The sequence below is a fragment of the Saxophila tyrrhenica genome, assembly GCF_035928015.1.
Source record: "Saxophila tyrrhenica strain CCFEE 5935 chromosome Unknown scaffold_11, whole genome shotgun sequence".
NCBI classification, from domain to species: Eukaryota; Fungi; Ascomycota; class Dothideomycetes; order Mycosphaerellales; family Extremaceae; genus Saxophila; species Saxophila tyrrhenica.
This window is the reverse complement of record NW_027041743.1, coordinates 941251-954982: the sequence shown is the minus strand read 5'-3', so window position 1 is coordinate 954982 and position 13732 is coordinate 941251. Positions and strand designations below refer to the sequence as shown.

Below are 13732 nucleotides of genomic sequence, written 5' to 3'. Positions count from 1 at the left end.
GCACATATGCAACGATGCTGCATTGGAAGCTCTGGAATTGTCTTCATTATCGTCTCAAAGTGAAGGGTGAGGTTTACCGGGCCCCGGACGTCGCTCCCCTGTAGCCTTCCTGCACGACCCCGTTCAAGAAGCCCATCAAGAACTCCTTTGCTTCCGTCGGCGTCTTTGCGCTCTCACTTCCACTGCCATCAGGACTGCTCACAGACGCCAAGCGACTCGTTCTGCCGCCAGCCATGCCCGGAAGCTGTGAAGGTCCTGAAGTCGTGGCCGGCGTCCCCAGCGTGAAAGGCGAGATGGGCGTGCCGGGACTGGTCACTGGTGTGGCCGAGGTATTTGTCTTGTTGTTGAAGAGGTCAAGCAGGAGGTTCTGCTGTCTTGGCGGAGCAGGCGCCGAAGTGACTTGAGGTGGAGCTTTTGATGAAGGACGTCGTTCGGGCTCAATGCGTGGGGCGGGAGGTGGTGCAGGAGCGGGTGTAGGCGTTGGCTGCTGTGAAGTTACAGCGGGAGGACTGAAAAGATCGAGGAGTGAGTTCTTGCGACTATCAGGTGCGGGTGATGGCCGATTGGGGCCAGTAGACGCAGGTTGCGTGGACGGAGTCGATCTCGCTGAAGGTGCTGTCTTACCGAAGAGAGCAAGTAGCTGATCTTTCTTGTCCGCTGGCTGCTGTGCAGTGTCCGCGCTTTCGTTCCCGTTCGAACGTTTGAGCACTTGCGGCCTGAAGCCTGTCTGTGGGCCTTCGTTAAGAAGAGGACTCGTAGGTGCGGCGGGAGACTTTGCCTCTCTAGCAGAACCGGGCCGAGCTAGGATTGTGAACGGCGAAGAGGGTTGCTGATGGCTCCGGACAGTCTGCACACCATTCTTCCGGGATGGTGAGCTAGCTGGACTAGCGTTCCTTCCTCTAGGTGACTTGGGTGGCTGCCTCGTCGCTGGGTGCTGCTGTGCGAAGGATGGAAGAGATTGTTGTGACCTCTCTGGACTTGCAACCTGAGGCTTGAAGGGTGCAGAGGGATCGAAAAGCTGTCTGGACTTCGGCCGCTCGCGCTCAGATGCGATTAGTGGCTCGGATGGTTGACTAGTCGTGTTGACGGTGGGTGGCGACTTCACCCTGACTTTTGGGGGCAGAGTTCTGGTGATCTCGTTCAGGGTGGGCCTCCTCTCCGTGGGTCTAACAGTCCTATCCGTCCCATCTGTGGGCGTGGGCGAGACTGCTCTATGCGGCTGTTGCGGTAGTTCTGTTGCCTGCGCAGCTGGAGATTGCTGAGTGGCCGGAGCCTTCTTAAGCAGACCCAGCAATGCAGCCTGATGGCCACTGGTAGGCCGCTGATCTGCCTTCGCCGAAGTAGAAGCAGAAACCATCGGGACACTGCCGTTGCTCTTGAAGGCATCAAGCAGCTTCATTGACTGAGCATTCAGCCTTGGTGGTGGCAGCTGCGAGGCATTGGGTACCGCTGGGCCGCTTGCGATAGCACCCTGCGGACCTTGTGCCAAATAAGCGTTGGGTGGAGGCTGCTGGAACGGGGATTGCATGTTCTGTTGCGGAAGCTGGGTGGCAAACGGCTGTTGATAGTTGTGCTGGTTACGATTGTCTCTAAAGAACCCGTTGTGTGGTCCAGGTGGCGGGCCCGGGGCACGGCCTGGCATGCTCTCCCGTTGCTGGAACTGCTGCTGGTGCAGATGCGGGGGCATCCCATTCGGAAAGCTAGGTGCTCGCCCTTGTGAGACTCCATTGGGACCTGGCCCAAAGATATTGGGAGTCGGCATGGAAGCATTTCTCTGCTGGTCGTGCAAAGGTATGTTCTGAGGCGAGAGTGGGAATGTAGGTGGGGGAGGCTGTCGTTGACCATGTGCCAAGGATGGATGTCTCAAGTGGTCTGGTTGGGGTGTGTTCGGCTCTCGAGGGAACTGGTCGACTTGCTCCAATGGAGTTTGCGGTATTTGATTCCCATTGTTCTGCGGCGCAGTGCCGCGAAGCATTGCTAGGAGGTCGTTTGCAGATGTATGTGAGGGTTCAGGCTGAGGCGCAGGTAGATCCCGCTGTTCTGTCTGCCCGGAGCCTAGAAGCTTCGCCAAAAGATCACCCTTAACGTTCACTTGCGCATCAGTCTGAGTGGCAGACTCTTCCTCTACCTCTGTCTCATCTTCCGTAACGACCGGAGCTGCGCCGCCATTGACCGGCTTGGTTTTCACCGCCCTGGTCGGATCGGCCTTTCTCTGCTGGCCTATCCACTTCTTCAAATGGCCCAAAAAGGGCGCAACCATATAAAACTTGCTCGAACTGGGACCCTCACCCGCGTGCTGAATCTTCTGCTTCTTGAAGCCCGGCAGGTCTTTGATAGCGTACCAATTGATCCCACCGATCTCCTTTCGCGTCCTGGGCTCGAAATGCGTATCCCGCGACACGCCCCGGAAGACAAACAATCGCATGTGCTGCTCTCGCATCGTAATGTCAATGAACTTCGCGTCATCCTCATTATCCGGTACCAGTCCGGCTTCTCGAGCGTCGTAACCCGTCTCCTCGTAAACCTCCCTCACGGCACAATCCAAGTCCTTCTCATCCTTGTTGATCTTCCCTCGTGGGAAAGACCAGCTCGCGCCCTTCTTCCAACCGCGCACAAGTAGGACATGCTCCATCTCCTCGTCCAACATGATCGCGCCGCGTACAGGGACGCGCACCTTGTACGCGAGGAACTCCTCATAGGCGGCAATGTGCTGCGCGTCTGTGAAGCCGCTCAACAGCGGACAGTGTTGGAACAGCAGCAAGCAGAATTGCCGTAGTGGCAGGCTAGGGAGTGGAGGCAGGCCGGCGGCGGCGACAGCGGGCCGGACGAAGTCTTCGTAGAACCATTGTGCCTCTTCGACCTGGAAGCAAAGGCGCGGGACCGAGGACAGCTCCGAGGCGGGCAGGTTCAGCAGGAAGCGGACAGTGAGGTCGTCGAGCCAGTCAACGAGGGTGGTGGGGTGGTGCGTCGTGGTCATGCTGGTTCTCGCGTTGTGAGTCGCATTGCATTGAGTGGTGTTGGTGGTGTGTGTTATAGTACTTGCTCAGAGGTCATATGTTGGACGAGGTCGCGCCGCTTCCGCCAAGCAATTTGGTGTACCTCACTTCCTGGACATCCCATTCACCAACTACTTCGAACAGAAGCACATAGTCCCAGCAGCACGGAACATGGCGACGGACGACCTCAAATCGCATGCGACCTCTACTACCGCCGACTTCTACGACCTCCTCGCCCTCACTCCCGGTACCACCGACCAAGAAGCCATCCGCCGCGCCTACCGCAAGACAGCTCTCAAATACCACCCAGACAAAGTCGGCACAAGCGACAATGCCGCGCTTGAGAAGTTTCACCTGCTCCAAATCGCCTACGAGATCCTATCTAGTCAAGAACTCAAGGACCTCTACGACAATGCACGAAGAGCGCGGGAGCAGGTCAAGGAGCGGGAGCAGCTGCTCAGTGCCCGGAGGACGGAGATGAAGGATGATCTGGAGAGGAGGGAGCGAGAGGGCGCGAGTGGTGTGACTGGGAAGAGAAAGTGGGGCGCGGATGATGAGTGGGCGCAAGAGTTGGCGAGGATGAGGGAGGACACGAAGAGACGGCGCGTGGAATTGGAGGAGAAGCGGAGGCAGGAGATGGAAGTTCTGATGAGGGAGGAGGAGTCCGGCAACGCGAGTGAGGCAGTCAACGGAAAGGCAGACGGTAGGGACGGCGTGGAGGAGATGGAGAGATCGGTCAAGGTACGGCTCAGGGCAGAAGACAGCTCAGACGAGGACAAGGAAGCCATAAGGAAAGCATTTGAGAGATTTGGGCCGGTAGACGATGTGATCATCCGATCAAGACCGCCCACGGATTCATCCAAGAAGAAGAAACGGCAACACAAGACGGTGCTTGTGGTCTTCAGAAGTGTCGTGGGTGCACACGCAGCTGTCTCTGATCTGGAAAAGCAAGTGAAGAAGGAACCGGACGTCTATGGGCGCTTCGAGAAGGTGGAGTGGGCCACTGGACGAGAACCAGATTTTGTTCCCAAGCAGAGAACGCATGTTGAGGAGGAAACTACACACAGCAACGACCGAGCAACCAGACTTACAACACGAAGTGGTGATGCTCCAGACGGCGAAGAACGCACGAAACCGAGCAAAGGTGCTTCGGTACCGAAATTCAGTTTCAAAGGCACGAAAGACCGAGGAGCGAGCTTGGACGAGATCACGATGATTAGGTTGAAGAACGCTGAGAAGAGGCGTCTTGAGGCGAAGATACGAGCAGAGGAGGCTGCTGCAGACGCCGGCGATGTACCGGCGGAAGCGTGACTAGCGATAACGACGACGGCAGTGAATGATTAATGAATGGGCATGGTCACAGAACGAACTCTTTACCCACCATGGCACCCCATGTATCTGACCAGATCGGACTTTGATGTACGTTGTTGACCGCATCCTCACTACGGATGTGCGCAGTTGAAGTCAATTTTACTGGTTTCTTTGACTGCTTCTCTTGTTCAGAGTCCTTCCTTTTCTCTGTTACACTCTGCAGCTGGCGTATCTATCAACGGTCGGACCAGAATGGAGTGCCTGGGCTTCCGCTCAAGGAGTCTGCCTCTCGAGATTTTAAGAGCATTCACCATGCTTTTGCACACGATTATAGCTATTAAGAAATGCGATGACGCTCTGCCCATAATTCATCACTCTGTTCGAACACCTACCGAACCAATCGTTAGCAAAGCACTCTGAGACCGGCATCCGCAGATTGGCCCCATTCTGGAAGGCAAATAGGGCATCTAAACCTTGCAGCGCCTCCTCAGCCGCAGCTCAGCTGGGCCGACAGCTGAAAACCAAGGGTTGACAACGCCTCATGTCTCCACGTGGAAAACAATAAGCTCCTCCACCCTCAATGCGGCATTACACGCTTGTGTACGCCGAGTCGTATTGCCGGGTGTCCTTGCATTCGCCGCAACAGCAATATGCCCGCCTTGGAGAACCTTCGCGGAAGAGTCAACAGTCTCCCATGGCAGGCACCTGCAACGATCATACTCTCTCTTATCACTAGCGTGCTGCTAGCTGTTGGGCATCACCTCTTCTATGACCACCTCGCCGGACAGCAGGCCCGTACAGATGGCTACCAGATTCTGGGCTCCGACGTCTCACCTCAGCAGCTCAACATCGCCATTGGAACCGCGATCGCGTATCTGGTGAAGACCTTCCTTGTCATCGCACTCTCTACCGCATACATACAGCTGTTATGGAGAGCGCTACTACGCTCCGCAAGAGGCTCGACCCTGGGTGACCTGGACACGGCATTCTCTGCATTGAGCAATGTCATATCTTTGTCCAAGCTCTGGGTCTGGTGGAGGCTACCTCTTCTCTTCCTGCTCGCGCTCGTTGCATGGTATTCAGCACCCTTTGGAGTCTTCGACGAACCAGCGCTGACCGGGAAAATACAGGATGTTGCCATTCACGGCTGTTATTACTCCCGCAACACTCTCCATCGAGACTGCACAAGTTCTGCCACCACCGTCTCTGCTGTAAACGGTACCTTCTCTGGCATTTGAGAGCCTGAACTTCGTGGATGACATGCCGCCCATGCCTGATGATGACGATCCAGATACCATTCGTTTCGCTTACACCATTCCCAGTCGAGAAGTAATCGAAGTAGTGAAAGCAGTGGCAGCGACCGGTGCCGTACTCCCGATAGCACCGCCAGGCCCAAACTCCAGCTGGGCTCTGGACTTCTCTGGGCCTGCGCTGAAATGCACCAACATATCAGAGCCACTGAGATCCGAGATCCGCTCGAACATAGCAAGCGCCACTGGCTCCGCATCGAACTGCGAGGCATACGGATACCTCGCCTGGCTTGAAGGAATGCCCTTCTTGAACACATCCCAGACCAATGCATCTGGCAGCGGGGAGCATGCATTCAACTCTCGTATCTTCCAAGGCTCTTCGATGCCTGCAGTCTTGTACTTGGCAGCCAGTCCCGAAGCCATGCGAAGAGCGGATCACGAAAGTCCACCGGCCGCATGTAGCAAACCAGCAGCATCCCTGTATGCGCCCGAAGCAGGCGGACTTATGCTGGAATGCGCTCTCCAGTCCGCATCGTACCATACTGCCTTTGACTACATCAACGGTCTACAAGACGTCGACTTGAGCACTGTGCCTTTGGATGAGACGACGATTCAGACTGTGTCTTCGGTCAATTGCACCACGGCACACGGCTCCGAAGGATCATGCGATTTCACGCCTGGAATACTACGAACTCTGTCCTTCCAGGCAGTAATGGACGCAGTTGCGTATCTTCTCACAGGATTTGTGAGCGCAGAAGGGAATGCAACGGCACCCTTCATGTCGACCCAAGTCATATCCACAGCACTCATCTCTACTCCAGAGCTGCATTTCCTCACACAGCCAATCTTGGAACAAGACAGCACTGCAGGAGCAAGAACGCTACAGCAGAATGTCCTCGCCTGGAGCAGCACCAGAGACCAAGGACTGGTCAAGAGCGACCCTCGATCGCCTACCAGCTCGCTCGCAGAGACTATTGAGGACCTCTTTAAGAATGCCACAGTCAGCATGATGAGTCAACAGCATCTCCAGTAAGTTATGACACCGTCACCAGGGACTTCGTTCACAGGGCTTTCGATTGACACATGACAGACCAAACGCATCCTCAGCCTTCGCACCTCCGCCCGTGAACGTCACCCACCGCACCTTCCACAACGTCTACACCTACTCCAAGACCAAACTCTGGATCACCTACAGTGTCGCCATCACCGTGACCGCAATCACCGCGATCCTGGGACTCATAGCAGTGGCCGCAAGCGGCGCATCCTACAGCAGCAGCAACAGCTTCTCCAGTGCATTCCGCCTTGCCAGAGGCGCAATGTTGAGCACCGATATGCGGAATGAAGATTTCGACGGCAGAGATCCGTTGCCTGCTCATCTCGCAAAAGCGAAGATGTGGCCGGAGCATACGCGGACGAGCCAAGCCAGTCGAGTGGACAGCATTCTCCTCAGCCGGCGGAGTAGGACGAGCAGTATAGCTCTGAGCGAGCGGCCGAAGACTCAGTCGAGGAGGTCGTCTGCGTCGCTACTTGGCGTACCGCCTGATATTGAGCCGCCGACCAAGCCTTGGAGCGCGTTCTGAGATCCTCCGCTCATTACTTTTCGAGTGAGAGCGTGAGCGCTTAGGTAGTGCACTAAGACTGGATTCATGCATGTGTCAAATCCAATGCTGCTTCACTCATCCCAAGAGATGCACCTCTGCTGTACACGTCAAACACCACTGTACATGACACTACGAAGACAAAGCCATCGTCTTGTCCTTCAGTGTCGCCACTCCGCTGCTACCCTTGCCCTGATCAAAGTCCACATACTTGCCCTGGAACCAGTTTTGGCCAGCGAGCCACAACGAGGGGCCTGTCCCCATGTCCATTCCTGCGATCGAAGCCGTGCACTTATTGCTGCCATTGTCCCACAGCTTAAATGCGGATGGCTCGATGAAAATGCTCTTTCCGCCAATGGTGAAGCCCACTTTGGGCGGAGAATCGCAGGGATAGAAGCCAGAGAGGAACTTTCGGTCTCCCTCTTCACCCCCCTTCGCTGTTTGCGAGACAGACTCGATGCCGAGGCCGTCAAAAAGCTCTTTGACTTGGTCAATCAGACCGACGACACTTGGCGATCCGCTGTCGAAGACGATAAGGTCGGGTTTCATGTCCTGCGTCTTGCCGTCCCTTGCGTCGTAGACAATGCCCACCTCCGTGGTGATGTTGAAGTAAGTCGCCTCCGAGAGTGGTCCCTCGTACAGCGAGTTGTCGAGACCCCCAAGGACCTGCTTGCCAACGCCGTAAGTTCCATACGCGAGGCCAAACCGGCATTCCTCTACAGCGCCCTGGTTGCAAAGCTGGAGAAAGAATGGGACGCCGCCCAATTGTGTATCTCCGGAGAAGCGTCCCATAAAGCCTGCAATGCCATGATGGGAGTACTCAGTCTCTGTCGCAGGTGTCGCTGCAGAAGACTTGACGACATTGCCAAAAGTCTGGTTCGTTGCTTGCAGCCCGGCGAAGGACACCGTGGCGTAGGCCTCGTACTGAAAGCCTGTCAAACCGCACCCTTCGTACTTGAAATAACCGGTCTTGTTGAGTTTCTGGGACTGCGAGGACGGCTTGTACACGCCCGGGTTGATGCCAAGGTCCGGGCTGCCGGTGTCGATGATGAGTGAGAGTTCGTCGCTCTCGCCCACCTGCAGTGTTGAGTTGAGAGGTCAGCAGATTGCTTGGTAGACCGCGATCATCTCGAGTGGGTTCGCCGCGCTGTTAAGCACGGCATCTCTCGATTGAGCGTTTGGACTCACTTTGAAGTTGCCGTACCAGTATAGAGGACTGACCAGATTAGTTAGCTATCAGACAAAAACCAAATCGAATATCTCAGAGCGTATCCATGTGTCTCTGAAGTGATTGCAAGGCCGGGAACTCCACCTGAGTGCTTGTCGACAGCTTGGAGTACGTGAGTAACGACATCCGGGTTCGAATGCTTATGCTGGCGGAGGTCAACGGTGACAGGGGCTCGAGCCTCCGAACTGGTTGCTAACAGTCCCATGGAGGTGATTGCAACGGCCAGTGCCCAAGTTGAGAGTACCTTCATCGTCGATCGTGTGTTGATGCTGGTGTGGTACTTGATGGTGTAGAAGAATTGGGAAGAAGAGATGTTTCCCGTTCGACAGTGATGTGGACAAAATGAGAGGAAGACGAAATCCACTGGCCGTAGAAAAGAGCAAGACCGAGCCTGTCAACACTTGCCTCGAGCACATGTTGTCGGAGTCGAGGCAGGCCCAGATTCTCGATTTTGGAAAGACCGGCCTTTGCACAGAATCTCTCGACAATCATGGTCGCGAGCCTGACAGCAGGCATGACTGAAGCGTGGCAGGCGCCATTGCGTGCAGATGGCGCCAGCGCCACTGGACTCCAACACTGCAGTACATCGTACATACATCCCGTCTATGCCATCTATAGCTCGGAGGCGTATTGTACATACCTGGCCCAGACCTTCCATCGCCACTACATCTTCTCCGTCACCCTATCCGGCAACACCCTGTCTTCAACCCGCCGCATCAGCTTATTCGTCTGCTCCGCCAAACTGAGCGTCAAAATCGTATGCGGCAATATCCGCGCCAAATGCGCAAAGAAGCCCTTGTACACCGCCAAGATCCCCTCCGTCTTCACGGTCCGGTATAAGCAGTCGAAGGCGCCGGAGTATAAGTTGCCGGTCTGGTTGTACATCCGCGCCATCACTGTGTCGGGTGGGTGCATGAACACGCAGACCACGAATCCTGAGCAGGCCGAGGACATTAGGTGTAGAGGCGCGCCATCTTCCATCCCGAACCAGCTCACTAACCTCCTCTTCGCCAAAAAGTATGTTGGTAACTGCACTGAGGACCCGAACGCCGTCCGCACCATTGCAGGCCCTACGCCGCGATATAACCCCTTCACGCCCTCAGCCTTGTAGATCTGTCCTAGCCCATCCCAAGCGTTGCGGTATTTATGTTGTGTCCCCACGGGTAGGAAGGGGGAGAAGGATTGTAGTCGTGTCTTGACGAGAAAGAACGGCGAGCCGGCGAAAGCGCCTAGTACGCCTGAAGAAGCACCGGAAACGATATTGATCGGGAGCGATTGGTATGCTTTGGTCGCAGGGTCATGGACGGCGGTTGGGGAGACCGAGCGGTTCAACAGGGCGGAGTTCAAGTGTGTGCGGATGGGGTCGTAGAAGCCGAGACGGCAGCCGTTGAGCATGATCTGGTAGATGTACTGTACACACATCTTGCGGTCAGCGCTACCCACTGCTCAAACGCGCGGTTTCTGTATCTTACGGCGCAATTAAGCCCTCGTAGCAGCCCCTTCAGCCCCTCATTTTGAAAGATCACGCCCACGCCATGTAGCACACCACGGTACATTCGCGGGGCGTCGCGTTTGGCCTGCAGCTCGCCTTGCAATTGCAAACGAATCTTCACGGTCTCGAAGGAGTGTGTGACTGTGACGGCGCCGCATGCTGCTATCCCGCCGGCTATGAAAGACCCAGTGGTGGTGCTCATCTTGCGCCTGCTCCTGTCCCGATGGCGCCGGCGGAGGTGCTCACTGGAGCTGATGAGTGGGTGTTACTGCTGCTGCATCCGTCAAGAAGGGAGGAGTGTCAAGTACGAGGAGTTGTCGCTGCTTACTGTATTGTAGGATTCGTGGACTTGAAGCTTTCCAGCCATTCGGCTTTCGACCTCTGACCTCGGCTTAGCGAAAACATTCACTTCATCTTTCCTTTCTCGGACTAGGCCAAACTCAAGGACGCTACTGCAAGGCAACCTCGATCTGTCGATCAATATTCACGTGCACACAAGCTAGCTTGACGACGTACATGGACTCTGCACCAAGAACTTTTCTTCTTCTCATGGATCGCGGACGGAAGACATGCCCATGCCCAAAGTCATTGCCTCGAGTGTCGAGACCGATACCAATACCGTAGACGCCGAATTCATGATCATGGATGTCATGCCGGGGGTACCTCTCAACCATATTTGGCACACGATGAGCTACGTCTAACGTCTCAGATGCATTCAGGCGCTTGGGTATATAGCACGGGAGGTGTGCAAGCTGGATTTCGGAGCGTTCGGTTCGCTTTACCTCAACACCAAGAATAGGCCATTGGGAGCACTGGCAATCGGCGACAAATATTGCATCGGTCCTCATTGTGGCCCGCAGTACTGGACCAGTGGAGGGGTGCGTTCAGAGCAGGGGACGGGAGCCAAAGAGCCGAGAGGGCGATGTGAGTTCTCCAAAGACGTTTGACACGACTGAGATTGACGTTACATAGGGCAGGATCTTACCACATACTTCTCCGACGTGACCGGAATCGCAGGATCACGACTCGCTTCCAATTGAAACGGACTATCCACAGTACAGCTTGCTGATGACCACAAATCGCTTCTGGACATTAGCGCAAAGACATGCAAATCGATCACGAAAGTCCCTACCATCCAGGCCGCTTCCAAGCCAACACTGTTCCACCCAACCAGCATCCTAGGTCTCATCGACTGGCAAACCACCGCAATCGAGCCAGCCTTCGTGCATTGTGTCGAGACACAGGACTTTGCAGAGGAGCTGCAGTTCGACGAGTTGTTCGACCCCGAACCGAGTCAAGAGTCGCTGGAGATGCAACAGGAGGCTCGAAACTGCGGGTACGCCTGGGCTGTCATGTCGTACGTCTGTGCCAAACTGAAGCCTGGATTCGACCTGGACCCTTCAGTGCTCAAGCTTCTCGCTGCTGGATCGTCGGGCTGGCTGAAGGATGAGGTTGTGCTTCGCTCCATACTTGCGCATCTCGACAGAAAGTGGGCAGAGCTCGATACGCCGGGAAAGAGCCTGTACCACTCGAGCGAGCTGGAGACAAAAGCTTTGGCCGAGGCTGAAGACGAGCGGGTTACTTCGCGGAGGTTGCGTACGCATTTGGCGCGGTTGCTCGACTGCGGTACGGATGGCTGGGTGGAAGGGAGTAATTGGGAGGAGACTCTGGTCAAGTATCGGGCAGAGTGGAACAGATTCCGAGATTCGTGTGTGGAGAATCGGGAGGAGCATGAAAGCGAGGAGGACGCCGTTGCGGCGGCGGAGCGGCTGTGGCCGTGGGATATTACTGAGAGACCGACTTGGAATGAAACGAATTTTGGCTTTGCCCACCGTCAATCAGCGGTAGCCTCTCCAGTAAGCAGGAATAGCATGAGCTCGCAGGGAGCGTATTGCGAACGTGTCGTTGCTCCGAGACGGTGAACTGATAAATCACTCAAATTGATACTCAATCTGCTCAATGTATAGCTTAAGCTAGCGCTTCTGGAGTACTCCAATATGTGCTGGCCTGTCTTCCGTAATGCAGACACGAGAAAAGTGAACTTCGAACACCAACCCGTCCTCTTGGGAACAACTTCGAGGCATAATGAGTTGAGGTGCATTCTTTTGGAGCAATTATAATAGGTTCAGCCAATACACATCGGTCAGAATCGCGTTTCGGCGTGATAGAAGTTGGAATGAAGTGAAGTGAAGTTGAGGGGAGTGGGGCTATACCAGCGGCTCACGGCCCGCGCCTCTGCAGATCGCGGTAGCAGGATAGCATGTGAAAGCCGACCTCCAAACAGCAAGAGCTGCCGTCCTTTCATTACCCGCTCACTGTCATTGCCGGTGGCACGGGACTCGAAGTCACTATGGCAGCAACGACGACGAAGGTGTCCGACGTGATCCACACATACCGCCCGTCTCGCAAGTTTCCCACACCTGGCAATCACTACACCAGCATTGATTTCGACGACACCGGCGAATTCCTGCTTCTCTCACGCAGCGATGACACGATTCAGCTCTTCAATACAAAAGCTGGCCAACACGCAAAGGAGCTCAAGAGCCAGAAGTATGGCTCCGCCCTTGCGCGCTTCACCCACAACTCGACCTCGATCGTCTACGCCAGCACAAAAGTCGACGATGGGATCCGCTACTTGTCCATGCACGACAACTCGTTCATTCGCTACTTCAAAGGCCACACTGCGCGGGTCACTAGCCTCAGCATGAGCCCCGGCAACGATCAGTTCTTGAGCGCAGGACTCGACAACACAGTGAAGCTGTGGGACTGCAGGAGTTCCATGGCCCAAGGACAGCTAGACTTCGAGTCACCCTACCTCACTTCCTTCGACCCCTCCGGCTCAGTGATCGCCATCGCCTCACCACCCGTGAGCCTGCCCCAGCGTCCTCAAACGCTGCACTTTGCTAACCTCTCACCCAGGCCCAAACCGTCCACCTCTACGACTACCGCAACTACGACAAACCCCCCTTCGCAACATTCGACCTCCTCTCCCTCGAACAGTCCCTCTCGGCCTCCCACGGACAGAAACCAGCCCAAGGCTGGACCGGCATGGAATTCTCCAACAACGGAAAATACATCCTCCTCTCCACCAACGGACCGGGCCACTACATCCTCGACGCCTTCAGCGGCGACATGGTCGCGTACCTCCACCGTGCGAGCGGCTCGACACAGCGATTAGCACCCGGTGATGATCTGGAGAGCGCGGGAACGGGGAGTACATATCTACAAAGCGACGCGACGTTTGCGCCAGACGGGCAGTTCGTCATCGGTGGGAACGGAGGACAGGCGGGCTTGCTGGTATGGGATCTGAGAGAGCTCATGACGAATGCTCCGGACGGAGACAAGATTTTAGAGCCGAAGTGGGATCTTCCATCGCAGAAGCCCGCGGCGGTGGTGGCGCATTGCCCGCGGTTGAATTTGATCGCGAGCGCGGATAGGGATGTGCTGCTTTGGGTGCCGGATCCGGATGCCGCGTGAGGATGTGATATGATGGATGCGGTGCTGAATGACGAGATGATCGGATAGAAGGCATAGCGTGGCGTTCCTGGCGCGAACCCTGGGCGAAAATGCAATATGGGCGCTGATGAAGATATGGGAATGGCTTGATATTCTGGCGGGCAGGAAGAGGACAGAGATACCCCATATAGCGTTAGCATGGCACTTCTTGGAAGCGAAACGTGTTTGTCCATGGTCCCTCTTCGTGGTCCCAGTAGTGGCTTTCGGAAGGTTCACCAGGCCAGCACATAAGCCCTCCACTGGCGGCTATAGCAGAAGTGTATATCTTGAACGTGTTCAATATGAACTCTGCATACGCAATACTCTGGAACTGTTGCCTTCCACATTTACCCACCATCTAC

General features: G+C 55.6%; 7 protein-coding genes across 7 annotated transcripts; 4 read left to right on the top strand and 3 right to left on the bottom strand.

Annotated features, from left to right (window-relative positions):
* Nucleotides 1-73: 73 nt before the first annotated feature.
* On the bottom strand, nt 74-2977 carry DCP2 (mRNA-decapping enzyme subunit 2; the record flags this gene model as incomplete). Its single annotated transcript, XM_064804681.1, has 1 exon — nt 74-2977. The coding sequence occupies one exon, from the start codon at nt 2975-2977 to the stop codon at nt 74-76; it is 2904 nt and encodes a 967-aa protein (XP_064657451.1).
* Nucleotides 2978-3167: 190 nt separating this feature from the next.
* On the top strand, nt 3168-4307 carry LTR77_007443 (uncharacterized protein; the record flags this gene model as incomplete). Its single annotated transcript, XM_064804680.1, has 1 exon — nt 3168-4307. The coding sequence occupies one exon, from the start codon at nt 3168-3170 to the stop codon at nt 4305-4307; it is 1140 nt and encodes a 379-aa protein (XP_064657450.1).
* A 1269-nt stretch (nt 4308-5576) lies between these two features.
* Nucleotides 5577-7137, top strand: LTR77_007442 (uncharacterized protein; the record flags this gene model as incomplete). Its single annotated transcript, XM_064804679.1, has 2 exons — nt 5577-6586; nt 6648-7137. 2 exons carry the CDS (start codon nt 5577-5579, stop codon nt 7135-7137), a joined length of 1500 nt encoding a protein of 499 aa, XP_064657449.1.
* Nucleotides 7138-7287: 150 nt separating this feature from the next.
* On the bottom strand, nt 7288-8588 carry LTR77_007441 (uncharacterized protein; the record flags this gene model as incomplete). The annotated part of the gene is made up of 3 exons (XM_064804678.1): nt 7288-8232; nt 8344-8371; nt 8404-8588. 3 exons carry the CDS (start codon nt 8586-8588, stop codon nt 7288-7290), a joined length of 1158 nt encoding a protein of 385 aa, XP_064657448.1.
* Nucleotides 8589-9046: 458 nt separating this feature from the next.
* Nucleotides 9047-10077, bottom strand: OAC1 (Mitochondrial oxaloacetate carrier protein; the record flags this gene model as incomplete). The annotated part of the gene is made up of 2 exons (XM_064804677.1): nt 9047-9793; nt 9856-10077. The coding sequence occupies 2 exons, from the start codon at nt 10075-10077 to the stop codon at nt 9047-9049; spliced, it is 969 nt and encodes a 322-aa protein (XP_064657447.1).
* A 367-nt stretch (nt 10078-10444) lies between these two features.
* On the top strand, nt 10445-11797 carry LTR77_007439 (uncharacterized protein; the record flags this gene model as incomplete). Its single annotated transcript, XM_064804676.1, has 4 exons — nt 10445-10534; nt 10595-10799; nt 10848-10876; nt 10937-11797. The coding sequence occupies 4 exons, from the start codon at nt 10445-10447 to the stop codon at nt 11795-11797; spliced, it is 1185 nt and encodes a 394-aa protein (XP_064657446.1).
* A 428-nt stretch (nt 11798-12225) lies between these two features.
* LTR77_007438 (uncharacterized protein) lies at nt 12226-13352 on the top strand (the record flags this gene model as incomplete). Its single annotated transcript, XM_064804675.1, has 2 exons — nt 12226-12741; nt 12795-13352. The coding sequence occupies 2 exons, from the start codon at nt 12226-12228 to the stop codon at nt 13350-13352; spliced, it is 1074 nt and encodes a 357-aa protein (XP_064657445.1).
* Nucleotides 13353-13732: the final 380 nt, after the last annotated feature.